Source organism: Dermacentor albipictus, chromosome 1, assembly GCF_038994185.2.
Source record: "Dermacentor albipictus isolate Rhodes 1998 colony chromosome 1, USDA_Dalb.pri_finalv2, whole genome shotgun sequence".
NCBI classification, from domain to species: Eukaryota; Metazoa; Arthropoda; class Arachnida; order Ixodida; family Ixodidae; genus Dermacentor; species Dermacentor albipictus.
The window spans coordinates 484424189-484452155 of NC_091821.1; the positions used below are offsets into that span (position 1 = coordinate 484424189).

A 27967-nucleotide genomic window follows, 5' to 3' on the forward strand; every position below is an offset into this window, starting at 1 on the left:
GTACCCTGGCTTACGCAATTCATTGAAAGCGCCCCAAATAACCCACATATCTCGAACTTTCCGTATAATTTAACCATAATTTGTGCCTTATTTTCACGAAGTACAAAGAAGTTGCCCAGTGTGGTTTACCGAGGACGTCGGAGAAACCAACTGCCCGTCTGGTATGACCCTTGTAAGTAGCGAGAAAAGTGAGGCTGCGGTAATTATTTCTAAGGCTTCTATTTAAAATAGAACAGTAAGGATTCATCAAGCATTGCACTCAACACTTCAACTAATTTCACCGAATTTGAAATTGCGTCCTGTGCAGTGTCCGAGTACTTTGGAAACTATCGCGAATAGCAGTATTATGACATACACGTGTGAATTATTAAATTTTTTACCAAGGTTGCAAATAAGCTACGCATATGAAACATTTACACACGATAAAATAACACCCTGAAAATTGGAATGAATGTCAAAACGCTCTTATTGCACCTTTGCTTTCCCTCAAAATTTAGGAAATGTGTGTATTCATTCATTTTTCTTGCGCTAAGTACTGTAACACGCAATAGGGACGAAATGAAACACAGGCGGTGAAGCGAACACGCCCATGTCTAATGTCGTGTTTGCTTCATATTCTGTGTTTCGTTTTGTCTCCATTGCGTCTTATAGCACTGAGCTCAAAGAAAATGAATACACGCCACCTAGCCCAATTCATAGCTCTTCTGAGCGTAGTCATTAGCATAACACCCTTAGTGCACCCTATGAATAATTTCATGGTGCTGAAATTGTGCTTTGTGCGAAACATCATCATCATCATCATCATCATCATCATCATCATCATAGTCAGCCTGGTTACGCCCACAGCAGGGCAAAGGCCTCTCCAATACTTCTTCAACTACCCCTGTCATGTTCTAATTGTGGCCATGTTGTCCCTGCAAACTTCTTAATATTATCCGCCCACCTAACTTTCTGCCACCCCTGCTACGCTTCCCTTCCCTTGGAATCCAGTCCGTAACCCTCAGTGACCGCCGGTTATCTTCCCTCCTCATTACATGCCCTGCCCATGCCCATTTCTTTTTCTTGATTTCAACTAAGATGTCATTAACTCGCGTTTTTCCCCCTCACCCAATCTGTTCTTTTCTTATCCCTTAACGTTACACCTATCATTCTTCTTTCCATACCTCGTTGTGTCGTCCTCAATTTAAGTAGAACCCTTCTTGTAAGCCTCCAGGTTTCTGCCCTGTACGTGAGTACTGGTAAGACACAGCTGTTATACACTTTTCTCTTGAGGGATAATGGCAACCTGCTGTTCATGATCTAAGAATGCCTGCCAATTGTACCCCAGTTCATTCTTATTCTTCTGATTATTTCAGTCATGATCCGAATCCGCGGTCACTACCTGCCCTAAGTAGATGTATTCCCTTACCACTTCCAGTGCCTCGCTACCTATTGTAAATTGCTGTTCTCTTCCGAGACTGTTGAACATTACTTTAGTTTTCTGCAGATTAATTTTTAGACCCACTCTTCTGCCTTGCCTCTCCAGGTCAGTGAGCATGCATTGCAATTGGTCCCCTGAGTTACTAAGCAAGGCAATATCATCAACGAATCGCAAGTTACTAAGGTATCCTCCCTTAACTTTTACTCCCAATTCTTCCCAATCCAGGTCTCTGAATACCTCCTGTAAACACGCTGTGAATAGCATTGGAGAGATCGTATCTGCATGCTTGGCGCCTTTCTTTATTAGGATTTTGTTGCTTCCTTTATGGAGGACTATGGTGGCTGTGGAGCCGCTACAGATATCTTTCAGTATTTATATATACGGCTCGTCTACACCCTGATTCCGTAATGCCTCCATGACTGCTGGGGTTTCGACTGAATCAAACGCTTTTTCGCAATCGCTGAAAGCTATATATAAGGGTTGGTTATATTTAGCACATTTCTCTATCACCTGATTGATAGTGTGAATATAGTCTATTGTTGAGTAGCCTTTACGGAGTTCTTCCTGGTCCTTTGGTTGAAAGAAGTTTGAGGTGTTCTGATTCAATTTGTGATTACCTTAGTAAATACTTTGTAGGCAACGGATAGTAAGCTGAACGGTCTATAATTTTTCAAGTCTTTGGTGTTCCCTTTCTTGTGGATTAGGATTATGTTAGCGTTCTTCCAAGATTCCGGTACGCTCGAAGTCATGAGGCATTGCGTATACAGGGTGGCCAGTCTTTCGAGAACAATGTTGCCACCATCCTTCAAAAAATATGCTGTTACCTGATCCTCCCCAGCTGCCTTCCTCCTTTGCATAGCTCCCAAGGCTTTCTTTACTTCTTCCAGCGTTACCTGTGGGATTTCGAATTCCTCTAGACTATTCTGTCTGCCATTATTGTCGTGGGTGCCACTGGTACTGTATAAATCTCTATAGAACTCCTCAGCCACTCAACCTATCTCATCCATATTAGTAATGATATTGCCGGCTTTGTCCCTTAACGCATACATCTGATTCTTGCCTATTCCTATTTTCTTCTTCACTGATTTTAGGCTTCCTCCATTCATGAGAGTATGTTCAATTTTATCCATGTTATACTTTCTGTCTGCTGTCTTACGTTTGTTGATTAACATGGAAAGTTCTGCCGCTTCAATTCTAGCTGTAGGGTTAGAGGCTTTCATACATCGGCGTTTCTTGATCAGATCTTTCGTCTCCTGCGACAGCTTAATGGTATCCTCTCTAACGGAGTTATCACCGACTTCCATTGCACACTCCTTTATGATGCCCATAAAATTGTCGTTCATTGCTTTAACACTAAGGTCCTCTTTCTTAGTTAAAGCCGAACACCTGTTCTGTAGCTTGATCGCGAATTCCTCTATTTTCCCTCTTACCGCTAACTCATTGATCGGCTCCTTATGTACCAGTTTCTTCCGTTCCCTCCTCTTGTGTACTCCTCTTCGAAGGCTGGGTTTCGTCATTTGTCTGGACAGATACCAGCCGTCATAGAGGCCTTGCATAATCAAGCAGTACGAGAGACACACAGGAACATTTCGGGAAATATCTACAAAGATTGCACAGCTACCTTTGTTCCCCACAAGAAAAATACAAAGTTACCTATCAAGAAAGGCGTCAGGCAAGGAGACACAATCTTACCAGTCATATTCACTGCATGCATAGAACTGTTCAAGCTATTAGACTGAGAAGGCTTAGGAGTGAGGATTAATGGCTAATATATCAGCAACCTTCGGTTGGAGAATAATGCGCAGGAGACAAATATAATGTTTGATAGCCTGGCAAGGTAACAAGAATTCATGATCGCCAGTCAACCCCTAGAGTCTATACAGGAGTGCACTTACCTAGGTCAATTACTTAAAGGAGACTCTGATCTTGAGAAGGAAATCGATATTTATTTATTTATTTATTTATTTATTTATTTATTTATTTATTTCGAATACTTGCAAGGCTGCGTGGCGTTTCAGGGAGGAGTGGGAGAGAAAAAATACATATGCAATTGGTTCAAGAAAAAGCACTACAAACAGCAGATATGAATTTGCCAGGGTCTAAGATAAGAGTGATAGTGCATGGAAGAATAAAAATGGCTGTGGCTTAGCTAAGGTTAAGCCCAGGATGCGAAGCATACTAGCCTTTATTTTCACGCGACAGCGTTAAGGAGCTCGTGTCGCAGAAAAGCCGGTGTCGTCGGCGTCGGTGTCGGCGGCGTTGGCCGTGAGCAATAAATCCCAGCAGGCACTTCATGAATAACAAAAATGGCTGTGGCTTAGCTAACGTTAAGCCAAGGATGCGAAGCATACTAGCCTTTATTTTAGTTGTTGAACCACTGTTTAGCCTGGTGAACTGCTGTTGTTTGGTTCGGCTAGACGAAGAAACAACTCATGCAGGCGAGCGCACGAGCTGAGACCCGGCTATGCAGCTACGCGGCCGCAAGCGAGCGCACGAGTTGAGCCTCCGCTTTTGCAGCTGTTATGACGTCATATGGTAGCTACGCGGCCGCGCGCGGCACAGCAAGGAAGAGCGTGGTTGTGCGGCTAGTATGCTTCGCATAAAACAACTTGCAAGATGGGCTGGGTGGGAATCGAACCAGGGTCTCCGGTGTGTGAGACGGAGACGTTACCACTGAGCCACGAGTTTTAACGCGATAGCGTTAAGGAGCTCGTGTCGCAGAAGAGCCGGTGTCGTCAGCGTCGGTGTCGGCGGCGCTGGTCGTGAGCGATAAATCCCAGCAGGCATTTCATGAATAAAAAATGGCTGTGGCTTAGGTAAGGTTAAGCCCAGGATGCGAAGCATACTAGCCTTTATTTTAGTTGTTGAACCACTGTTTAGCCTGGTGAACTGCTGTTGCTTGGCTATATTTGGTTCGGCTAGACGAAGAAACAACTCATGCATTACTTCTTCGCCTTCAAGAGTGGAACGCGACAGCGTTCCCGTCGACCCGCCAAGGGGTGTAAGACAATGGGCTACAGGGCAGCGACTACGCGCCCCGCATTGGACGCGGTGAGCGTCGAGCAAAGCAGCGTTCGGCGCGGCAACGAAATGTGCGCCTGAGCAAGAGACGCACGCCTTAGAAACAGCGCGTTTCTAAGGCAACACCGCATTCACTAGAGGCGCTTTTGTACCGCTTTGAAGCGTTGTACTCGTGGCTCAGTGGTAGCGTCTCCGTCCCACACTCCGGAGACCCTGGTTCGATTCCCACCCAGCCCGTCTTGCAAGAGTTGAGCCAAAGCCACTTCTCCTCTGTCGTGACGTCACGGTGTCACGTGATTTCATGGTCACCGCCGCGCCTGAGGAGCTGGGTTGAGCCCTCGTAATATGCTTCGCATAAAAAAAACTTGCAAGATGGACTGCATGGGAATCGAACCAGGGTCTCTGGAGTGCGAGACGGAGACACTACCACTCAGCCACGAGTTTTTTTTTTCTTTATTGCCAACTTGGCACAATACAGTGAAAAACACCATCATAACATCACATTAAAAATGCTAGCTTGTGTCTGGCTAGCATAAGTGGGTAAAAAAACGCTTTACGGTCAGGAGTTCGTCCAGATAAACGCACCAATCTGGCTTTTCTTCCTTCTGTTTGTACACATCTCGTAAATATGCGATGCTTTCGTTGAAGTTGTCCCGGGCTGACCTCGCGTTGACGCCCGCATTACGCACTGACATTCTGGTTTTCCAAACACTGTGCATTACTAGAATCATTAGCATATCGTACGGCACACCATCGCTTTCGACGGGAAGAAATCGAATGCCGTAGGGTGTAAGCGGCAGTTCCTTTTTCAGGGTTCTTTGCAAGATGTCCCATAAGAATACGGCATCCCAACAATCAAGAAACATGTGCTCGATTGTTTCAGGCCTTTTGCATATTACACAGTCAACCGACCATGGTACCAACAACCCTTTTTCCTTTAGCCACGGTATTGTAGAAAGTGTGCCACTATGGAGCATGAAAAAGAAAGTTTTGACTGACGATCGGATAGTCATACTTTTAACCCTTTTTAACACATTGCTGCCTGGCCCAGGATTGTACATCCTTCGATACAAGGGAACAGGCATCATCACATCAATTAGATCTTTGTAGAGGCGTTTTCTCTTGACCTCGCTGAGATATTCCATTGAAAATCTTACTTTTAGAAACTGCACAGCCGCAACAATTTCATGCATGTATCCGCGGACATTGCGTTGCATATGGGCGCATGATGACACAATGACATCTGGCAATGCGTTCGCCAATCTCACTTGCATAACACTTCTTAAAAAAGGATTTCTTTCATTGCGATAATATACGAACCTAGAGACAATTTGTCTCACGAACAAATGAATCAAACCCAGTCCTCCCGATCGTACTGGAAGGAACAAATTTGTGCGGCTCACCCTTTCCCACGATGAGTTCCATACAAAAACAGCCAACACTCTGTGCAGTCGTTGAATACTCATGCGCGACATGTGCAACGCTTGCAAAACATACCATACTCGAGCAATAATAAAAATGTTACACACTGTGGCACGGGAAAAAATTGATAGGTCTCGTTGTCCCCATTTTTGTGTTTTCTCTCGAGCCTTGTCTGTCTGTTCTTTCCAGTATTCTTGTGTATCCTTGTAGTGTTGTAGTGGTACGCCTAGGTATTTACTTGGAGTAGTCGTCCACTGAATGTTGGCGTACGTGACTGGCACACTTTCCCATTCACCATGCCAGAAACCCTGACATTTATTCCAGTTTATTCTGCTCCCTGTGTATTGACAGAAAGCTGTGGCATCTTTTATCACATTTGTTACACTTTCTCTATCGGTACAGAAAACAGCTATGTCGTCGGCGTAAGATAATATTTTGACTTCACAAGCCATAATACGAAAGCCTCTTATTTCCTCATTTTGAATAATCTTTAAACAAAATGGCTCTAAATAAATGCTAAAAAGTAGTGACGACAGAGGACACCCTTGTTTCACCGAAGAGACGACATGGATGCTTTTGCTGACTTGTTTGTTAATTATAATTGAGGCAGAGCATCCAGTGTACGACATTTTTACACCTTCCAGTATTATTTTCCCTACATTTACATATTCCATAATGGCAAACAATATTTCGTGCGTAACAAGGTCAAAAGCTTTTTCCAGATCTATTTGGAGCATTGCCACATGGTTGGAAAAAACATCACAACACTCCAAAATATTTCTTGCTATATGAATGTTTGTCGTTATGCTCCTACCTTTAATTCCGCACGTCTGGTGTGGTCCGACTATATCTTTAATAAAACCTTGTAATCTTCTTGCCAAGACCTTCATGAATATCTTGTAATCTACGTTAGAGAGGGTAATTGGCCGGTAAGAACCCACCAATAATTGCTTAAGTCGGTCGTCCGTTTTCGGAATGAGAATGATATGTGATTGACGGAAGGAAAGGGGAAGCTCTTCTATGTCATATGCCTCTTGTATTACCGCATGCAATGCCTTAGCTATAGGAGTTTTAAATTTCTTATAAAACGCTGAACCCAGTCCATCGGGACCGGGCGACTTTCCGGGGTTCAAATCATCGATTGATTTTTCAATTTCCTTTAATGTAATTGAGGCTTCTAGGACTGATTTTGCATTTTCATCTAGTTGCGGCATAAGTGGAAGAAAAGCGTTTACAAATCCCTTGTTTACTTCTTTCCTTTCAACAAACAATTTCCGAAAGTGCTCTACGAAAGCGTCTTCTATATCACTTTTCTTATCTGTGACCACACCTCGGTACCTTATTTCTTTGATTTCTTTTTTGGTCGCGTATCTTTTTTCGTCACTAAGGGCGCGTTTGGTGGGCGTTTCGCCCATCCACTCAGCCACGAGTTCGATGCTTCAAAGCGGTACAAAAGCGCCTCTAGTGAATGCGGTGTTGCCTTAGAAACGAGCTGTTTCCAAGGCTCAGGCATGCGTCGCTTGCTCAGGCGCACCTTGCGTTGCCGCGCCGAACGCAGCGTTGCTCGACGCTCACCGCGTCCGATGCGGGGCGCGTAGTCGCTGGGCCGTAGCCCATTGTCTTACACCCCTTGGCGGGTCGACGGGAACGCTGTCTCGTTCCACTCTTGAAGGCGAAGCTTAAGCGTCCGCTTTGCAGCTGTTATGACGCCATATGGTAGCTACGCGGCCGCGCGCGGCGCAGCAAGGAAAAGCGTGGTTGTGCGGCTAGTATGCTTCGCATAAAATGGGTTGGAGTGCACACGGCAGGTATTACCAAATCGTGACAGGGAACTTGCCACTGTTGTTGAAAAGGGAAGTGCAGAATCATTGAATTCTACCGTTGTTAATATATGGGGCAGAGACTTGGACGTTAACAAAAAAACCTCGACAACAAGTTAATGACCACGCAAAGAGCGATGTAACGAAAAATGTTGGGCGTAACGTTATAAGAGTTGAGAAGAAAGCTGTGCGGATTAGAGGCCAAATGGGTATAGCCGATATTCTAACTGACACAAAGAAAAAAAATGGAGCTGGGCAGGTCATTTGATGCGTAGGATAGATAACCGCTGGACCGTAAGAGTTACAGAATGGGCGCCAAAGCAAGCGCAGGCAAGGACGGCTGAAAATTACGTGGGGTCATGAAATTAGGTAATTTGTAGCCGCAACTTGGAATCAGCTAGCACACCACAAGGGTAATTGGGAATCGCAGGGACAGGCCTCCGTCTAGCAGTGGATATAAAAAAAAATATAGGCTGATGATGTTGAGGGTGACGTCAATGACCTTAGACATTTCAAACTTTGTGTAGACGTCACTCATAGACTGGCTCTCATTTCCTTAAAATGTTCTTCAGAACAAGAAGCTTTGACTACAGCTTCAGAGGGCATGTAAGCGCTTCCAGAGCTCATTACGCCTTCTCCAAACGGCGCGGGCCACGTATACAATGCTTGTACTGAAACCGGGGCTAGAAATATATTCCAAACTGTCTATACTTTCTCCTTACATATTAAATCAAGGTCAGCATGTTTTGGTATTCGTTCTTTATTGGGAAACACTTTGAAGCAGCGAGTTGTCATGTTTGTCACTGAGTAGAGTTCCTCGGTACGCTCAGTATCTGATTGCTTATCTTACCAGTTAGCGATAGATTTGTTCTTACTGCACATAAGGCTTGAAGCGTAGATGTTCTGTACACTGAAATCGGTTGTAGCAAAGACGTATCATCGCTGCTCACTCACCTAGGCTCTGTGGGCCGTCACGAAACGTTCAGCTTCGAACATTCGTGTGCTGTCGGTGTAGTCGCCGTCACGCATACTTCGACGCACTGATTCAAGTGTGCGCCCGTCCACTGATTCTTGATACGTTGCCGATAAAGTGGGCGAAAGTTGGCGTTTGAGTTGGGGATGATGTCTATCGATTACGTGCGAGAAACTTGCTCTGCCAGGAAGCGGCGCTACTCCTTTTGTCATTGTAACGAGTGGTACGTACTCGCTCTTCCCGACTGTGTAGAGTTGAAGTCCTTTGTTTGTAAGTTGGCGATACAACGCTGGCTGATGAGTGATTTTGTTTATTCTCGAGGTTAAGCCGTGGTTCATGAAGGGCGAGCAACACATGAAGTCCATTCGCAGCGGTGGTCCATGAACTTGGTCACTCAGATTCACACCATTCCTTAATATGCTAGTCACTATTTTTTTTTCACTTGTTACCGCAGACGTCGTCCCTCTGCCGCTTCACAATCTGCATCATGAATGGAGCACAGTGCGTTAGCGAAGACTTAACTTCGTTTCCGACGGCTGATCGCGCAGAAACAAGGCGGAAGCGGTGGTGGTTTCGTATTCGCGCACTATCGCCGAGGCAACGTGTGACGATGATGATGATGATAATGATGATTGTCTTGACATCCTCTTTGAAAGGGGGCGGTGACAAATAATCACTTAGCCAGCTTGATTTAAACAGGTAATCTGTACGTTGTCATTCTAGCATTTTTTTTTTACATCTCCATAACTTTTTTCTTTAAAACTTCCTTATCTGTCTTGTATCGCTACCTACCCCTGTAACGAATCTGGTCGTATTGATCTCTTGTCTGCTTTCTTTCCACCCATGCTCTTAACGTCTCTTGCTTATCTTGACTGCTGACCAGTTGATGCTTCTGTCTACTTTATGTCGAAGCGCTTCTGGAAAGTGTACGTTACCTACAGGTCTCACTGTGTGAATCACTTCGTATTCCATTGGGATGTGCTGAGGAGGAGGAGGAATAAAGTTTTATTGTACAACCAGCACTTTATCATGGCTGGGCCTAAGCTTCCCATGAAGGGAAGGCGAGGGCTTGCCTCGCCGCCGCCTCGCGGGCGTGCTGGGTCGCCCAGGTTTGGTCGTCGAGGGCGGAGCTCCGCAGAGCCTCATGCAACCTCGACGAGACAGTCGTGGTGTTAGTCTGTGTGTACTGTGCTGGGCACTCCCATAGCATATTCGGAAGCGTAACCGGGTGAATTCCACAGCACCGGCAGTTGGGGGTAGTGTAGACGTTTGGAAATATAAGGTGGAGGCGGGCGGGTGAAGGGTACGTGTTTGTTTGTAGTAGACGCAGGGTGGTAGCCTGCGCGCGGCTGAACTTTGGGTGAGGCGGGGGGAAGGTTCGGCGGCTGAGGTAAAAGGCCTTAACGAGATCGTTATAAGTTGTCAGACTGTCCCTGGGGTCCAACTCATCTCCAGTGACTCCGGCGCGGTTGACTAAGCCTCGCGTAATGGAGTGGGTGACCTCGTTGAGATTGGGGAGGTGTGGGTGGACAGGGCCCGCATGGGCCGGGATCCATGTTAGGGAGATTATGCTGTCTTTAGAGTGTGGTGCCTGGCAGAGGATGCGAAGAGCTTGGGTGGTCTCCAGATTTTTGCTGGAGCACGCACATGCCTCAACTTGTTGCGATTATTTGCTCCGCTATATATTTAAGACGATAACCTTAAGTGGCTCATACTCCCGATGGCGTTGAAAAAAGCGCGTCGTCAGGTACAATAGTACAAAAACTGTCATCATCAGCAATGGCTCATACTCTCCTATGCAAGCGAACAATGCAATGGCTCATCCCTCTCGTAATGCAGAGGCTACAAGCACTCAGTAAGGAGAAGCGCACAGTACATACATTCATTAGAATCACGCACACAATGTACAGAATCGCGGCGTCTAGTCGAGTTGACCAAAAATACCACGTGGCCCTCTCAATGACTCGTACCCCCTAAGTGATAGCTCGTGCCCCCCTAAGCAAACATGCAATGGCTCATATCCCAGTAAGGTTGAAGCTACAAGCGCTCACCAAAATCAAGCGAACAGTGCATACATTCACTGAAATCAACGATACAACACACAGAACTGCATACGTAACCTAAAGTCGAAGAGAAACGTCGTTGGCGCGAGTCTGAACCCGCTATACCAGCGCGCGAAGCCGCGGATATGCGTCGAAAACGAGCCGAAGAAGCCGAACTGCGAAAGCAGCAGCACGGCGATGCGAGATGGCGCATTACACTGTACAGCAGGCTTTCGCCTTTACGTGTTAGAGGAGTGCAATTCCCCTTTCACACGGGCGAACTAAAGGGCACGTTGAGCAAGTGTACTTTAGCGCGCTGAGTGTCATTTTGGTGGCTCGCAGCTACACGAGAAAGAAAAGTATTCTTTGAAATTGGTGGCGACGGTGGTTGGGAGTCAGAAGACAAAGCATATATTTTGTGAACTTAAAAATGTGTCCACAAAAATAGGTTGTTATTGTTGGAAACATCTTTTACAATCGACTTAAGTGCTATTGAAGTAATTAATTGCAACCTCAATAACAAGAATAATCATCGTGAGCCACGACAAGACAACAAGACTTGACCAGTACCAGTCCAAACGACGCGTTTCGCCAAACTACGCCAAACAACTGCGCCGACGAGCACACATCGCCGCCGCAAAGTGTGTTCGCCGGACGCACTCGCCGCCGCGTGCACTCGGCAGTAGGTGTCGCTAAGCGTTCCTGTTTGGCAGCTTGCGAGTGACACTGGCGGCGAAGTGCACTTGCTCAAAAAGTTTGCCTATGTGACAGCGGTATAACAGGCTGCTGAAATTTTGTCCTTAGGCAAATAGCTCGAGCTACAAAAAGCAAGCCGCTGCCTTTTTCTGTTATCGAAACAGATTTGTGTGTTTGATTTCTTTCTTCCCATTCTTGTAAATATCCGTCTTCTTTTTTGCTTCCGTTCTTTGCATTCAATTCGTTGTCTATCTTTCTCACTTCCTTTCTGATGACTCCTGGTTGTCCTTTTATGCTTTCAATTACCCTGTATTTGATTGGCAACTTTCTTGATCTCTTCCTGCATTCTGTGTAGATATTATTCAGGTACAGATACTAGTGCATATTAGCAGCAAATTTTTTTGTTCATGTTCCTGAGTCTTTCTTCAAAACTGATTTGCTCTGGGCCTCTCTGACTTCAAAAGAGACCGAACCCATGCCAGTCTGCACTGCATCATTTGTGGTTTTACCGTACGATCCCAAAGCCAACCTGCCTACCGATATATGGTTACCTTCAAAACCCGACAAGATATCCGATTTGAAGCACAGAATGGCATTTGCCAACGTTAGGCCTGGCACCTTTACTCCTTTCCAGATTCCGCGCAACACCTCATATTTATTGTGGCCCCAAAGTGTTCTATGTTTCAGTATTGCTGCATTCCGTTTCCCTTTCATATTCATACATTCTTGGTGGGTGCTTGAGTAAGTCTTTCCTTTGTTTATTTATACGTGAATTATATATATTGCTTCAATATGGGATGGGTATGGCTTGCTGTTGAGTTGACAGCACGTAACAGCTCGCCTCCTCATTAAGGGCTAAACATGAGGTCCCTATTTGCCGCGTTGCCACAGATATTCGCAATTGTCTGTAAATTTCTTGCATTATACGCTAGTAGCACTATGTCGTCTGCATACATCATTCGATTGACCTTCTGTTTCACCATCTGTCCATTACGTCATTGAACTTTGAATTGGTGGAGGAGGCCATCTGAAAGCGGTGTTTTCTTGGTCTTCCTCATCGACAGAAATCCGCCAATAACCAGATCGAAGGTCGATGGACGAAAAGTATTTGGCACCGTGAAGACAATGAAGGGTGTCGTCGATTCGTGGCAAACGGTAAACATCCTTTTTAGTAAGTCGGTTGATTTGGCGGTAATCAACGCAGAAACGCCGTGTACCATCTTTATTTTTCATGAGCATGACCAGCCACGCCCAGGGACTCGACGAGGGCTCAACAATGCCTCTGGCGAGCATCTTGTTGACTTCCTGCTGAAAAACTTGCCGCTCTGCCGTGGACATGCGATACGGTCGGCGGTGAATGGGAACAGCATCACCAGTGTTTATCCGATGCTTAACGAGGGACGTCTGACCAAGCGGTCAATTGTCAGTGTCAAATATGTCGCAGTAGGAAAGCAAAAGTCGATAGAGGGCGGCTGCTTGGTCAGGTGCGAGGTTCGGAGTGACCATGGGACGTAATGGGCCGTCGAGCTTCAAGGCATCTTCGGGTAATCAGGAAGATCTGGAGACACGTCGGCTGCGAAAGCAGCGACGTGGTCGTCTGTCACTGACCGGAGCATGGCCACCGCTATGCCTTCAGGTAACACTTGCTTCGTCAAGCCAAAATTGATAACGGGGAGATATGTCCTATTAGCGGCAACGGTTACGACGCAATGTGGCACAGAGATGTCGCGCGCCAGGAGGACATCAAGAATAAATGCGACGACATAGTCGCCATCAGGCACGGTTGCCATTGGGCCAATTCGACGGACGTTAGGGCTTTTGGAGGTAAGCGAACAAACGCTGTAGTACAGAGGGTGTGCGGTTGTTCGGTGCGAACGTCTGAAAGCAGAGGAAGCTCTAGGCACAGCGTACCGGTGGCACAGTCGATGACGGCAGAATGCGTCGTCAGAAAGTCGAGCCCGAAGATTAGGTCATGAGGGCAACTGGTCAGCACGGTGAACAGGACTGGAACTTGGCGGCCAGCAATTCGTATGCGAGCAGTACACATACCCCTGACGGCAACAGTGGCGCCATTGACGACGCGTACGGCTCGAGTGATGGCAGGCGTAAGAACTTTTTTGAGGCGACGACATACGTTAGCGCTCATTATGGAAACTTGGGCTCCAGTATCAATTAATGCCGTCAACGGAAAACCATCTACGTCTACTTCAATTAGGTTCGTGTTCGTGAGGAGCGTCAACGGCGGATTTGGACAGGACGAATGTGATGCAGCACTACCTCCAAGAGCTGCATGGCCTAGTTTTCCGTCCATCGGTTTGGCAAGGAAAAACGGCGAGGCTGGGGTGATGGCGAGCGACGGCGTTGAGGCGACGGCGATCGCACGGAGGAGCGGCTGTCAGGAGCATCAGAAGTAGAGTACAGACGGCGAGATGAATAACTGCGAGCGTCGGCGTATGGGCGAGGAGCAGGGAATGCGCTCCAGTACGGCGGCATCCAGGTGGGGCGGCAGTGGCGGGATACATGACCAACGCAGTGGCAGCGGAAGCAGATCGGTTTGTCGTCTGGAGTTCGCCATTCAGCAGGATTGCGTGGTCTGGAGCGAAATACTGGTCATTAATGGTTTTGGATGTAGGAATGGGTGCCAAATCAGGACGGGAGACAGAGAAGGCGGTAGGGATGCCAAGGTTTGCAATTTGTTGCCGCACAACGGCTTGAATAACGGAAATAGTGGGCGCCGCGTGGTCAATGGTACAGTCAGGGGATCGTGGATGCAGGGGGGCTGGACTCGCCGCTTCAATCTCACGGCGAACGATACGGGTGACGTTCTCTTGATATCGTCGTGTGGCGGTAAGAGCAGAGCAAGAGGACGTGCAGTAAAACACGTTGTGGGGCTAGTTGGTGCATAGCTTTCAATAGAATAAGCGCCAAAAAGTGACAGCACACAAGAAGAAAAACAGACAGGACAAGCGCATTGTCTTGTCTGTTTTTCTTCTTGTGTGCTGTCACTTTTTGGCGCTTATTCTATTGAAAGAGGACGTGATAGGGACGTTTGGGAGCCGGGAAAACTGTGGTACGACGCGGCGGCTTTTGGCTACCTCGAAGCGGCGGCATCCTTTGACGATGGCGTCGACGGTAGGAACGTCGTTATAGACGAGCAAATGGAAGGCGTTGTCCGCGATGCCTTTTAGCATATGGCCCACCTTGTCAACCTCGGTCATGTGCTCGTCGACTTTCCGGCGAAGCGCGAGCACTTCCTGTATGTAGGATACATACGATTCGGTCGAAGACTGGACACGGGTGGCAAGCTCTTTTCGCGCAGCCTGTTGGCGACCTGACCAGTTGCGAAATAGGTCGCGAAGCCGCTCTTTGAAAATGTCCCGGCTGAAGAGCTCGTCCTCTTGAGTACGAAACCAGACACGCGGTGTCCCGTCCAGATAAAAGATCACATTGGCAAGCATGATGGTAGGGTCCCAGTGGTGGCTTTGGCTAACACGCTCATACATGCTGAGCCAGTCGTCGACGTCAACGTCATTTTGGGCCGAGAATGTCCCAGGATCACGGAGACTAGGAACCATAGCGTACGTTGTGGTTCCTAGTCGGTGGAGACGGGGTGGTTCCGTCGGAAGTCATCGCTGAGAAGATGACGGTGCGGCCGCTTCGGAGCTCCGTGGCGAGGACGGGGAACGTTCCCCCTCCACCACAGTGTCACGCGAAGGACGAGTCAGTAAGACGAGCAACTATTTACAGGTTAATTTACAACAGCGGTTGCAGCGCTGGCCGGTTAGTTTCACAGCGCGAGCCCAGCTTGTTCTTACTCCTCTTTTCTCGAGTGATGGCACCGACGCGCCTCGTTCAAACAAGCAAATACCACACGTGTGTAGCAATATTCTCTAAGCGTCTGCTTGGTCTGAACCAATTCTGTAGTTCCCCCAGTAAATCATTTTTTCCATCCACTTGAGCAGTTCTAATTTTATAGCTGTATTGCATTTATGGCGCTTCCGCGGGGTACGCCATATTGCTGCTGCAGAGCAAACTTCTCCGCAAAAACAGTTGTATTCTTGCAGATGTAGGAAACACAAAAATGTTCAGTGAGAAGACGGCGCGGTAATTCTATTAGGCCACGCCATTTCCTGCCTACTTGCTTTGAACAGTGTGACCGTAAGGACACGGCGCCTCTATTGCGGTAACTTTTTCTTTGGCAAAATGTGGTTTTGTACCGGGTTCGAATGTTTGTTTCACATCGCAATTTCCATACGCTGAGCTTCTGCATAAACACGGTCATAGCTTCGTCGACGCTGGCTGGCACACTGTGAATGGACGTAAGATCGGGCCGATTAAGCTGATCTTCAGCCGTCATGTTTCACAAAAATGTATTTACTCTCTTCAGTGTCAAACATTGTCAATATGAGCAGTGTGCCAACTTTCGGGAACAAGTCTATGTCACATTCAGCTTGAGCGTCCGTCGTGTAGTAGCGTGGGAGCTCTTCTCCTTGCATAGCCTGCCGTTCTGCCTTCCAGGGGCGATTTAACGTAAATATATTCCAAGCATTTCTATTCCAATTGTGCAATAAGTCCTCCTTGATCGGTCAAAAAACTTTCGGGCCACCTCCATTTCACCTGTCTCTCACGCGACGTCACAAAACCACGAAAATGCCCCGTCCGATATGATGTGTGCACACTGATTATGCAGGATTAGACAGAACGAAAGAAAAATTATTATGTCTGATTCGACGCCTTTATTCGCTATCATACTCTGCCATTGATCACACGTTCTTAGACTACGCCCACTTCACCTGTCTATCGCGCGACGTCACAAAACCGCGAAAACTCACTGCGCCGAAGTGACGTGTGCGTGTCAAAGACTCATCAATATGCAGAACAAAACTGAATTTTTTTTTTCTAAATAGCCGGAGACTGGTTCGTTCCGAAAGCTATAGAAGATGTCTGCCCGCGGATTGATCTGGCACCAGCTACTCGGAGCGGCGGGAAGTATGGATTTATTTGCGGATAATGAATATTTTTCCGTGACAGCTCTTCTTTGCTGAGGGTCCGTTTTCGCGGAATTCTTAACGGCCCGTTGCACGCCGCCGAGATATTCGACCAGCCACCGCAAGCTAAGTAAGGGAAAGCAGGCCAATCGCAGACGCCGGCGCCACCCTCTTCATCCGTTTATCTACTTTCCTGTGCTGGCTCGGCCCTATCGCACCCCTCTCCACATGGGCGTGCTCCTCGCCTCTTTGCAACCAATATTATAAGAAAATGCGATCAATGTCGGCAATGCTTTTGCTTTGAAAGAAAGAAAGTCGCAATTCAGTGGAAAAGGTGAAGCACCGATTGCGATAACAAATTAGTAGATAGCTGTACGAAATAAGGAGAGTTGTTTTATCAGCCGTGTAAACTTGCAAGCATACGCTTATTAATTAAATTAACAGTGATAGAATCCGTAAGCGTGACTCACTGAGGACGTAGAAAGAAACAGACACACGGTGACAGCGCTGTCATTCTGTGTCTGCTTCTTTCTGCGTTTTTGTTCAGTCGCGCTTACACATTCTATCATGAATTCGAACCAAGTAGCCGGTCAACGCGTTTTTTTTTAACTAAATTAACCAACACGTTGTCACGCGCGCACAGGTAAACATGAACACACGTTGCTCGATGACAGCTGAAATTGTGCGTGAAAACGCTGGGGTTAGGAATCGCGGCAGCAGCAAGCCAATGGACCTTCGTGCATCTCTCGCTTGAACGCGGTTGAAACGTCGAAGGCACAGGGCATAAGAAGCTACCGGCACCACGCGCACTTGGCAAACATCGCATATCGCTTGGAAGATGAGGCCTGCGCGGGCGAGGACTTCGCAGCCGCTTCAAAGTCGCAGACCGCTTTCAAGACACACGAGCAGCGCCAACTCGTCCCTACGGCGTCTGTGATTCGCGCGGATACGGCGTAGTAGACGCCGCGGTCGCGTCCACTCTGTACGAAGCGGCGGGTGTGGAGGACATCGAGGCACCGTAGCAGCCACCGGAGAAGAACGCCATTCCTCCCTCGCCCCACACCCTGCCTAGTGCACCACAGGAGAGGGCACGCATCCGGACCGCGTTCCTCACTCGCATACGCGAGATTGAACCGCGTTCGCCGTCTCACCCTCACATGCTTTCACTCGTACGGAACATCACGGTAACGGCGATGGCGACGGCAGAAATGCGCCTGGAGTGTCCATATAGTTGCTGTCGCAACAAAAAAGTGACCCCCTATAGAGGATGAGATTGTTTGATTGGGCTTTTCCAACAACGCTGCTGGTTACAGCCCGATGCTTGCGTCGGTGGTTAAGTAAATTTTACGTCAGGAGACTGGAATAAAAACAGGCTGCAATAGTTTTACGTTATAGGTCCCCAGATCTCCTACTCCCCATTTAGCATAGAGATATGTCGTTGCAACATATTGGACATAAACTCCACGGCGGGCTGCACAGTTGGCGGCGTGCCTTGGTAGAACAACTTACAAGCTCTGAGGTTTGCAAAGCGGTGGTCGGGAGAGGTTTACAAATCGTCGATGTAGGACATGTACGAGGCTAACCTGTAGTTCTCCTCTACAAAGCGAGAAGAATAATTGGCCCATATTTCTGCGTACCAACCATTCAATCGTGGCCATTCGCAGATCGCTAGACTAGCATGCGCGAGTCGGAGCGACGACTTGAATACATGCCGGCTTCGGCGTGCTTCGCGTGGTGATGCCAGCCTACGTGATGTTGAGCTGGTTGCCGAGTCAGGCAAGGAGCGAAGTTAGTTTATTCAAATGACACTTGGCCCCACTGTGGCGCAGACGTGGGTGCGTAATCACGCAGCACTTTTCGTTTTTTGCGCGCCACGAGTAAGGGGCGGTGAATATAATTTTACATGATGTAGCTCGCTCAAAATAATTGAACGGGTTTTCTCTGGAGGCATTACTAGCTTTCCAATGGGAAGGTGAAATAAAAAGAAAAGCGACGGAAGAATGCAAAACAGAAAATTGTACATATATAGAATCTCCTCGGGGAGTTATCTGAATGATGCGCAAGCATTTCGTAGTAACGACGTGGTGTTGAGTGGTCGTGCGCTGTAGTGTTTGGTATAAGTGCGAGAACGACCATGAAAAAATCGTGAAATGGAGAAGCGCAGCTTCAACACCAAACTGGTAATTTAGACCTGCACGAGACGACGTAGAAAATACCAGTAGAAGTAATGTTTACTCGTGTTATAGGCAGCGGATGTGGACGTGGGGTGAAGTTACGACAGAGATGAGGGAAATGAAAGAAATGTGTGCAGCTTTCCCTGGAACGTCACTATCGCGCGGTGTCGGCAAGGCGTCGTTCCTCTTGTTCGTTGAGTTCGGCAGCGTGTTTGCTGTAGTTCGCCGCTCTACGCAGCGTTGTTAATTTGTTTCTGGCGTAATCTGTATTCACGCTGATACTCTGCGTTGCTGCGCTTCCGTTCTTCCTCGCTAAGCGGCTGCCGTCGTCTTGGCGCCATTCTGGTAAATGCGATTGCGCTACGGCGACACGAACTGCTGCGCAAATCGCCGTAACGTGAACTGATGAGGCAAGCAAACTGCTGCACGTGGCGGCGCCAGATGCGCTGATGACGTTCCGATCCGAACCCACGGCTGCTCCACAGTTGTGGGGCGTGCCTGATTGTACGCGTCACGTGGTTACAGAGACGCGCTCGTGCCGCTGCTCACGTGATCGTCGTCGTGTTCTTCTACAGCTGGCTGGCTTTATCTTGAAAGCGATCATCTTACACGAAGGAGTGACGGACAGACAGTTTTCTCGTTGGGTAACCATACAAATGCTTACGCATTTAAAATCCAGGGACCTGATCGTATATTGGTTTGGAAAGCGAATTGTTCAGTTCGTCTCTAATGATTGGCAGCACAAGCTACATGGGGGCGAGTTGGTTTAACACACTTGAAGAAAAGAGCGCTACCAAGACATGGACTAAAAGAACATGTATGACAGACAGGCGCTAAAGAGCGCTACAAAGACGGTAGCGTCTGTCCGTCGTACAGGTTCTTTTAGTCCGCGTCTTTGTAGCGCTCTTGAAATGATTGGTGAAAATGGTGTTTTGGTCGGCACAAACGCGATTCAGATCGATCTCGTGAGGTCGAGCGATCATTTTAGGAACGCACCTCTGGTGGCCGAAGAGGACTGACGACCGAACATATTCGTAAAATGCGTGCATCAGTTTTTTTTTTGTTGTTTTTTCGTAAATAGCTTGTTTAGTGTTAAATGGTGTACGCGGTAGCGCTCATACTAAAAGTTGATTTTAAGCCGTCTGATGAGACTGTGTTGAGTGAAGCAGCAGCGAAAAATGTAGTCTCCTCCTTTTGTGACGTCCTCCTCCTGCAGGTCGCTTTTGAGGCAGTGCGCGCGCAAGCGTGTGTCGACCGCAGCCTGGCTCTGTGAAACGCACTTGATGTCCTCGGCTCAAACGTGGCCTCTTCAAAGGGTACTGCGATTTTTTTTCAGTAAATGAACCTTCCGTGGTGCCTGGCTTTTGTCTCCGTTCGCACGCTTTGGATCTTTTCGTGATTAATAAAAAGGACAGCAACGACGCTCCGGTCGTCTGATTCTACTTAAAAGGAAGCTTTCGCTCGGCCCCAACTCCACGGATGCCTATTACCATATATGTAAAACACAAGAATGCTTTTCTGAGGTAAACCCTTGGCCGATTTTAATGAGAGTTGGTGCACTTGATAGAAAAAGTTAAATTCTAGTCACTGCTCCAAACGAAAATATGATTTGTGAACTTGATGTTTTTGCAAGAATTGTCGAATATTGGTAAGTTTGAAAAAATATAGAAGCACGAAGTTTACGAATCCGAAACTCTCCACCAAATATGCATATTGCAGTTTTGTAAACTGCATCCGTGAGAACATCTAAAGGGGAAATAACTTGGTTTTGCAAAGTCCTACTCACTTAGTAGTGTTGCATTTCAGAGTCATGCATGATACTTTTAGTTTGACCGCTTTATACCTACTATAGGTGCATTTTACAAAATTGCGATATCGTTTTTCATTGCTAAGCCACAGAGTTGTAAACTTGGTAGCCTAGTTTACTCGAAATTGGCGATTTAAAGAATTTTCGTTAAATATTTGAAGGTTAAAATAAAAATCCGCTTCTACCAGTCACCAGACAAACTATCGTCTTATATGCAACAATCTTCATCAAATGTGGTGCCGTGGTTGCCGAGAAAAACGATTTCACTTTTCCCGTGTATTTGAATAGGAGCCTGCGAGCTTAAAGCTTCCTCTTAGATGTGTGTTCAAATTCTAGCCAGCCCAGGACACACTCTACGTTGACAGCTAAGCAGACATCTTCGTGCCCAAGTAACTGAAGGTATCCGGAAGTCGTTTCGGAAAGTTGACGCCATCTCGCGTCGACAATAAAAAAGTAAGAAAAGCACGTAATCTCGCTATTTATTTATTTATTTATTCATTCATTCATTCATTCATTCATTCATTCATTCATTCATTCATTCAGTCATTCATTCATTCATTCATTCATTTTTATTTACTTACACCGCTTACAGGCCTCAACAAGGCATTGTGTAAGGGGAGTCATACAAAAGTCTACACAAAGTAGTTTAACAATAAAGAAACATAACGGCATGTACAGCAAGGTAAAGGTAAGTACAAAACCAATGATTTCGGATATTAGATTGCAAGGTGTTGCAATTCAGAAGAAATGATATAAAGTACAAGACAACACTTGTGCATTATGGAACACAGTAAGGAAAATGCACAATGCATCATACATACGCAAAACATAAGACGCAAGTTCTCTCAATCACGTTAATGAGCGGACGGGCTGAGTGTTATTAATGAAATGTTAGAGTAAATGTTCGCAAAAGACGTGCGGGAATGACCTGAAGTTAAAATCATGTGTAGTGCCCCCAATGCGCGTGTAGCTGTAGTTATGCAGTCTATGCGATAAAAGAGAGGGAGGTTGTAACTGTGCTAGGGGTGACCGAGTGCTATGGCTTCATGGCACAAAATCAACCATGGCTATGATGAGCCACATATCATAGCTATTTCCTAAAGTTTCTCGTGTATAAATGCATGAAAAACCCAACGTTGCTTAAATCAAGCGCATAGGAAAGTGTGATAACGTTTTGTGGTTCTCGGGCGACCTTTCCTTCAGTTTGAAGCTTGCTTCTCAGCTCCCCTCCTCCTTGTTTAAACAGCAGAATAACCTAGACCTTCTTTATTTAATTTCAATGGAAACTTCGCAAAGCCGGCTTCGCTATCTACTTAATCGTCTACGGCCAGTATTGAAACACACAGTTGGTGTGTTTCAGCTTTGCGTGACTTGTTATGCGTTAGGGCCCTTGCGCATGCGGAACCTTCCATGGAAGAGCGATTTCCATATTGAGCGATCATTCTTTTAGCACGCTATCACGCGGAATTTATCGAGCGTGGATGTAAAAATGCTTGAATGAAAGTTTTAAAACACTCCTCGTCGCCAAGGCACCAGCAACCCTAATGCTGTGGCGCCATCTCATAAAAGCACTATCGCGGCTCATGACGTCGAAACAAGGCTCTTATCTCTAATTATGCAAGTACATCAATGGAACTTTGTCCTCGGCGTGAGATGACACTAAGAGATGTGGTGTTACCAGTTATGTTTTGCTGTGACAAAAACGGGGAGCAAGCACCAAACCTTAAGAAAATGACAATGTCTCTTTTTTTAAATATATCGTTGAGTGAATGTTGAATAAATATTTTTATGGGGTGTCATGAATTATGGACCCAAGACAAAATACAGTCATTGATATTCGCGTTGATATTTGCCCCGCGGAAAGGTCATTGACGGCATCATGTTGATTTATTCTTAAGTGATTACTGAATGTCGGTGTATATATTAGGTTTCTGTGTGTGAGCTTCAAGAAGAGCCGAAACGAGGGGGCTCATTCTTCTTTATCTTTTTTTTTTCAAATATACAACGGCACAAGTCTGCACGAACTGAAGCCAAGTACATTGTAACTGTTCCGTGCGCCTCCATGGCTGACTAGGTCCAGTGAATGATGCCACCTCGATATGGCGCATCAGGCAACAGTCATGATCTCTCAACCATTATTCAACTTGAAAATGAGCTATTCAGTTATATATCCTGTGCAGGGTTCAAAAACACCAACAAAAGCAGAATTTCCAGGTTTATGTGCGCCTATCATTGTTTAATTATTGAGTGCAAGTGCGTGGCATACGAGATCGGGTGGCGTGTGCTTGCTTTCCTAGGCCATCCCCCTTCGTACAGAGAGGGCCTAGTCGCTCCAGTTCCCCCTCCCGTCACAGTGGAGCTCGCCACAAAGGCACACATTCTCCGGACGGAGCTTGGCGCTATAGACAGAGAACAATTGCTTGCAGTGCTTCTTGCACTGTTACTGCGAAGTACACGAGCGTCTGCTCTCTCTCACACACACGCACACACACACTATACGTACGCATAGACATCCATGCGCACATAAACACGCACAGGTGTGTTCGCACGCGTGCATGGTGAAACACGAACACACACAAATCATATTGACCGCAAAAAAGACGGGGACATAGGAAGAAAACACATAAACAGCACAGGCGGTATTTTTTTTTTTTTCAAGCAGGGCGGTCACGTCTTCTGGGATGTGTTTTCTTCCTATGTCCCCGTCTTTTTTGCGGTCAATATGATTTGCAGTAAATACCAACTAGGCCAAACTGAGCACGCACCGCAAGCGCACGCACGCGCAAATGCAGACATGCACACGTGCCGCGAACGCTCACACACGCATACGCGCTCTTTGCGCATGCAAACGCAATACGCAGGCACTAGCTGGCGCACATACACATGAACGCCCGCGCATACAATCATACATATAGGCAAGCTCAAGAGGCCCACCATAATCACTCTCTACCATCTCTCTCTCTCTCTGCCCCTCAAAAACTTGCGCGTGCAAAGAGATTGCTTAATGCTCCTTGTACCATTACCGTTCCAACGCCAGCGGTAATAGATCGCGTTACGGTTTAAGGTTGGCGCTTCTTCAAGTCTATGCGCCCTCTGCCAGGAGGGTGAAAAATGACTTGCTCTTGTCGCATGACTTCACCGCCAATCCCTCACTCAAACACTGTTTTAACGCGCCAGCAATGTTCCGACTGTAAGTGGCATGAATTAATTTGTTGTTAGAAGGGACTACCCTCCCGTTGTAGTCAGTTCAAGCCTTTGTTATGCTCCGCTAATAGTCTAATATATATATATATATATATATATATATATATATATATATATATATATATATATATATATATATATATTTCCTTTCCATTGAGTAACATTTGTGGATTTCCGTGAAGTTCCGAAGGGGAATGTCTTGACATAAATACGCAAAAAAGAACTGTGAGCAACCACCACGCGTAAGTCCAATGCAGAGTTGCTCAAAGGTGCACGTAATTTTCACTAGATAGTTCCTCGTCAGTGTCCATGCTGTTCGGTTCAGGCGCCATTTCTGTCAACGCTTCGCGGTACCCGTAAGAGCCCAGGGCCTGGTAGAAACATTCTGCACTCTCCAGCTCCTTCTCCAATGCGTCGTAGTCGTAACTTTCATTCTTCCCCCCGAGTTCCTCTGGAATGACGTCATCCGGCACGAGATGGCGCAGTTCCTCGATATTGTGGCCGAATAGGCGAATCTGTAAAAACAACATTTCCAATGAAGTCGCAGTTTATTGCACTAGACATGCCGAGAGAGAGAGAGAGAGAGCAGATAAAGAAGTAAGGCAGGGAGCTAAACCACGGTAGCGCCCACTCGACTACTCCTACACGTAGGGAAGGCGAAGAAAGATAAGAAGGAAGAAGGAGAGTCAGTGTGCGCACACCCGCTGATTGATACGCTCACTTCACGTATACCGAGTGTCCCAGTTAACTTGGACCAAGATTTTAAAAGAGACCCAAGAGCCCTAGATAAATCGTACCGGCTGCATAGTGGCGGCAGTCCTGTGTACTTACAGCCACTATTTTTTCATCACGGAGCATTAATTGTTTTTAATTAGTCAACTTTTTCATTGTTGCTCGACGCATACATTTCAATTACAAAGTGGTAGGGCACCTTAAATAAACTCTGATTCAATCATTTATTTCGTGCTGAAGTGTGCCGCGAGATATGAAATAGATGCACGCTCGCGCGCCGCTAATCAAGCGCCTCTAAGCAACCTTTGAAAGATATACGGCTTGCATTCGTTTATCGCCGCATCGTATAAGGCTTCGTCATGTAGAATGGCTCGCGCGGTTTCGCGACCTAACTAGCGCGGTGCGATAAGCGTCAGCATCTGCGGACGCGAGATCTGCAGTCACACTCCGGATAGCCTTAAGCTTCGCATATCATGAAACAAAGCTACAAAAGCAATTTAACCAATGCTAAAGGAACTGGGCAATACAATGCGAAAAACGAAAAAAAGGCAGCTCTCGGAAGAACAGAAAGGAGCTACTAAGGAGTTTGTTTCAGCAAAATAAACAAAAAGCGTGTAAGGCGTCTCAGCCGCCCACAACGAAGCATCCAAAGCTGCAACTGGTTTAGCCTTTTACCATTTCTGTCTCTTGCTCCAGAAAAGGGGCAAAACAAAGCAGTTATTTACCTACTTCTATCTTTGTCGCAAGCTTTTTTTATGTAAGGATACGGTGACATCATGAAGGTGCGTGAAACAGTCACGTTGTACACCAGTTCTGAGTGGTTAGTTTCCACTACCACTTATAGCACGTGCTCAAACAGTTCACCGTCTGAAGCAATAGAGTACTTGTTTCTTTCCAACACTTGTTCTGTTGCAGCTTTGACCAACAACGTTGGAATATCGTGGCAGACTCTGTTTATTTTTGCCTTTCGGGCGTCCGGTGTGGTAGTTTCGCTGCTATACACGCGATCTTTCACGTAGCCCCACAAGAAGTCCAGCGGTGTCATGTCCGACGACCTTGAAGGCCAGGGTACTGGTCCGTTCCGGCCAATCAACTGTCCAGGAAAAAGCTTGTCGAGCCACGATCGAGACTGACTACTAGACTACTACTATGCGCAAGAGCACCATCTTGTAGAAACCAGATGTTCCGAAGGTGACCAAGTGCAACGTTGCAACAGACGTCGTTCACGGGGCCGTCGAGGATGCTGCTGACGCAGCGTTGCACCGTTTAAAGTTGTGTTGTCAAAAAAGATGAGTCCGCTGATGTGGCCATCAAAAATACCGCGCCACACAGTAAACGACCACTGGTGTTGGTGTCGTGTTTGCGCCAGACAGTGGGCGTTCTTATCACTCCAGTAGTGGGCATTGTGAAGATTAACTTGTACGTTTCTGTAGAAATTAGCCTCATCCGTCCAAAGCACGCGTGAGTGAGAAAGCCCGGTTCTTCTTCACATTTGGGAAAATTCAATTGACAAAAGTCAAGTCTCTTTTCAAGATCTCGGTCTTCAAGTTTTTGATGAAGATGTACATGGTACGGGTGCTTATGACCTTTTTTTTTAATCCTCCATAGTGATGACCTTGAGGCTACGGCCTCCACACTGGCGTCGCGCACACCACCGCGAGGGTTAGCAGCAAAGAATGCCAAAGCATCGGTTTCCACTTGAACTACCGTCGCAGTCCTGTGTCGCTTTCTTGTGAAGCTACCCGTCTCGCAAAGGACTTCGCACGTTCTAAGTATTGTTGACAGACTAGGGCGTCATCCACAGTGCCACATCCAGAATAGCTTGGCTGCCTTCCTCTTGTCGGTGTGCGCCGCCCCCAGAGCCAGGATCATTTTAGCTTTCTAACTGTCTTTTTGAAGAGCAGGTCACTAGCGTAGTAGACAACAGCATATGCTGGCAGTACAGATCTGCCTGAACATAGCCTCGACAAAGCTTGCGTAAGGTTTGTTTCCGTTGCTAAAGGGAACAAAAGGGACAGAAGTTCCGGGTGCGCTTATCTACAGAACAAGACGAGTGCGCAAAATTACAGTTCCAAGTGCGACGACCAACGATGCAAAGCTGAGCACGAAACCAATGCAAGAATGGAAGGTAATTCGAGGTGCCCTACAACTTTGTAATGGGTATGTTGCGATTCGAGCAATAATGAAGAACTTCACTAATTAAAATCAAGTAATTAATTAATATATCTACGTGATGAAAAAATAGTGCTGTAACTACGCACGACTACGGCTACTATGCAGTCGGTAGGGTTTCTGTAGAACTCCTAGGTTCTCTTTATAAAAAATCTTGGTCCAAGTCCCGGTATATTCGCAAGCGTTCGTATGGCCCAGCTGGTTTCTAGACGGGCATTATAAACGTGCTGATATGGCCGAGTTGAGGGACGCTTATGAAAGAGCTATTCATTTTCACGTGGTAAATTCAGTGCAGAAATCTACAAGGATGTACAGAATATTACACGTCATGAACGCTGACGATAGAATGAAGGCTTACTTCCGCTGCACATTCAGACTCGCACCTTTCGCTATAAACAATATGTCGAATATCGGGGCTTGTATTGCGTCCTAATGGTTAAGTACTCGATCTACATTCCGTATTTTCAACATGTCTCTTTGCCAAGTTGATCGGTTAAGTGATTTTTATAAATGATCATGTATAAAAATTATCATTTTATTAAATCTCTAACTCCAGTGAAATACGCCAGAAATGAAAACAATGTGATTGTGCTAGTTTCTTTTATGGACAGCCAGCACAGCATCATGCCCATCATCTCAGCAAGATTGTTTTTAAAGGTCTCCTCCTTTTTTTTTACTTTGCAGCTGCTTTCTGTTCAAGCGAATTGATGGTATCATTGTGTGATACTTATAGTGGTTAGCATTAAGATGCTGCGCTCGATGCAGGCTTGCTGCAGCATCCTTTTCCACGTTAGCCGTCAACAGTCAACTTCCTTAGCAATGTTCTTTCACACAGATCTGTATTTTTTTTGCTCGCACTGCGGTAAAAAAAACCAGAAGTCGTGAATAAATAAGCAATAAAATATTTAATTGAAAAATCATGCAGGCAAGTCTTACCCGCTTTATTAGTTCTGCCTTAAGGAAGGTCTTGGCAATCGCAAAGAAGAAGTCAAATATTGGAGGATTGTTGATAACGTACAATCCTTTCAGGCGCAGGGGTAAACAGTCCTGGAAAAGGTGTATGCTCATTTTCCGCCATCTGCCTGATAAAAGCGCAAATTAATGTTCATCACAGTATCACGTTCCACGCATTTCGAAGGACATCCTCGCAGCAGTAGGCTCCGTCGGGGTTTGCGGCGACATCATCTCCAACCGGTAAGGGTACTCGCAGCGAAAATGAAAATTATGGGGTTTTACGTGCCCAAACTACTTTCTGATTATGAGGCCCGCCGTAGAGGATGCCTTCGGAAATTTGGACCACGTGGGGTTCTTTACCGCGCACCTAAATCTAAGTACACGGGCGTTTTCGCATTTTGCCCCCGTCAAAATGCGGCCGCCATGACCGGGACTTGAGCTGCGAAGGCTACGGCGGAGCGGGGTGTGCCCACAACGCTCCGCCTACCGAACGTCAACGTGGCGTGAAGTTCAAATTTGATCTTGGATGCTGACGTAGACGC

General features: G+C 46.6%; 2 protein-coding genes across 2 annotated transcripts in view; one reads left to right on the forward strand and one right to left on the reverse strand.

Moving 5' to 3' along the window:
• The window catches only part of LOC135907947 (streptococcal hemagglutinin-like), a 47301-nt gene extending 27322 nt beyond the window's left edge, over positions 1-19979 (forward strand). The window contains exon 3 of the mRNA XM_065439762.1: positions 19773-19979. The gene's annotated coding sequence lies outside the window, so the exon portion shown is untranslated. The remainder of the gene's footprint in view (positions 1-19772) is intronic.
• A 3727-nt stretch (positions 19980-23706) lies between these two features.
• LOC139059661 (alpha-tocopherol transfer protein-like) overlaps positions 23707-27967 on the reverse strand; it is an 88399-nt gene continuing 84138 nt past the window's right edge. The window contains exons 6-7 of the mRNA XM_070538085.1: positions 27408-27518; positions 23707-24082 (exon numbers count right to left, since the gene is read on the reverse strand). Coding sequence (XP_070394186.1) covers positions 23831-24082; positions 27408-27518 — 363 coding nt within the window. The 3' untranslated portion in view covers positions 23707-23830. The remainder of the gene's footprint in view (positions 24083-27407; positions 27519-27967) is intronic.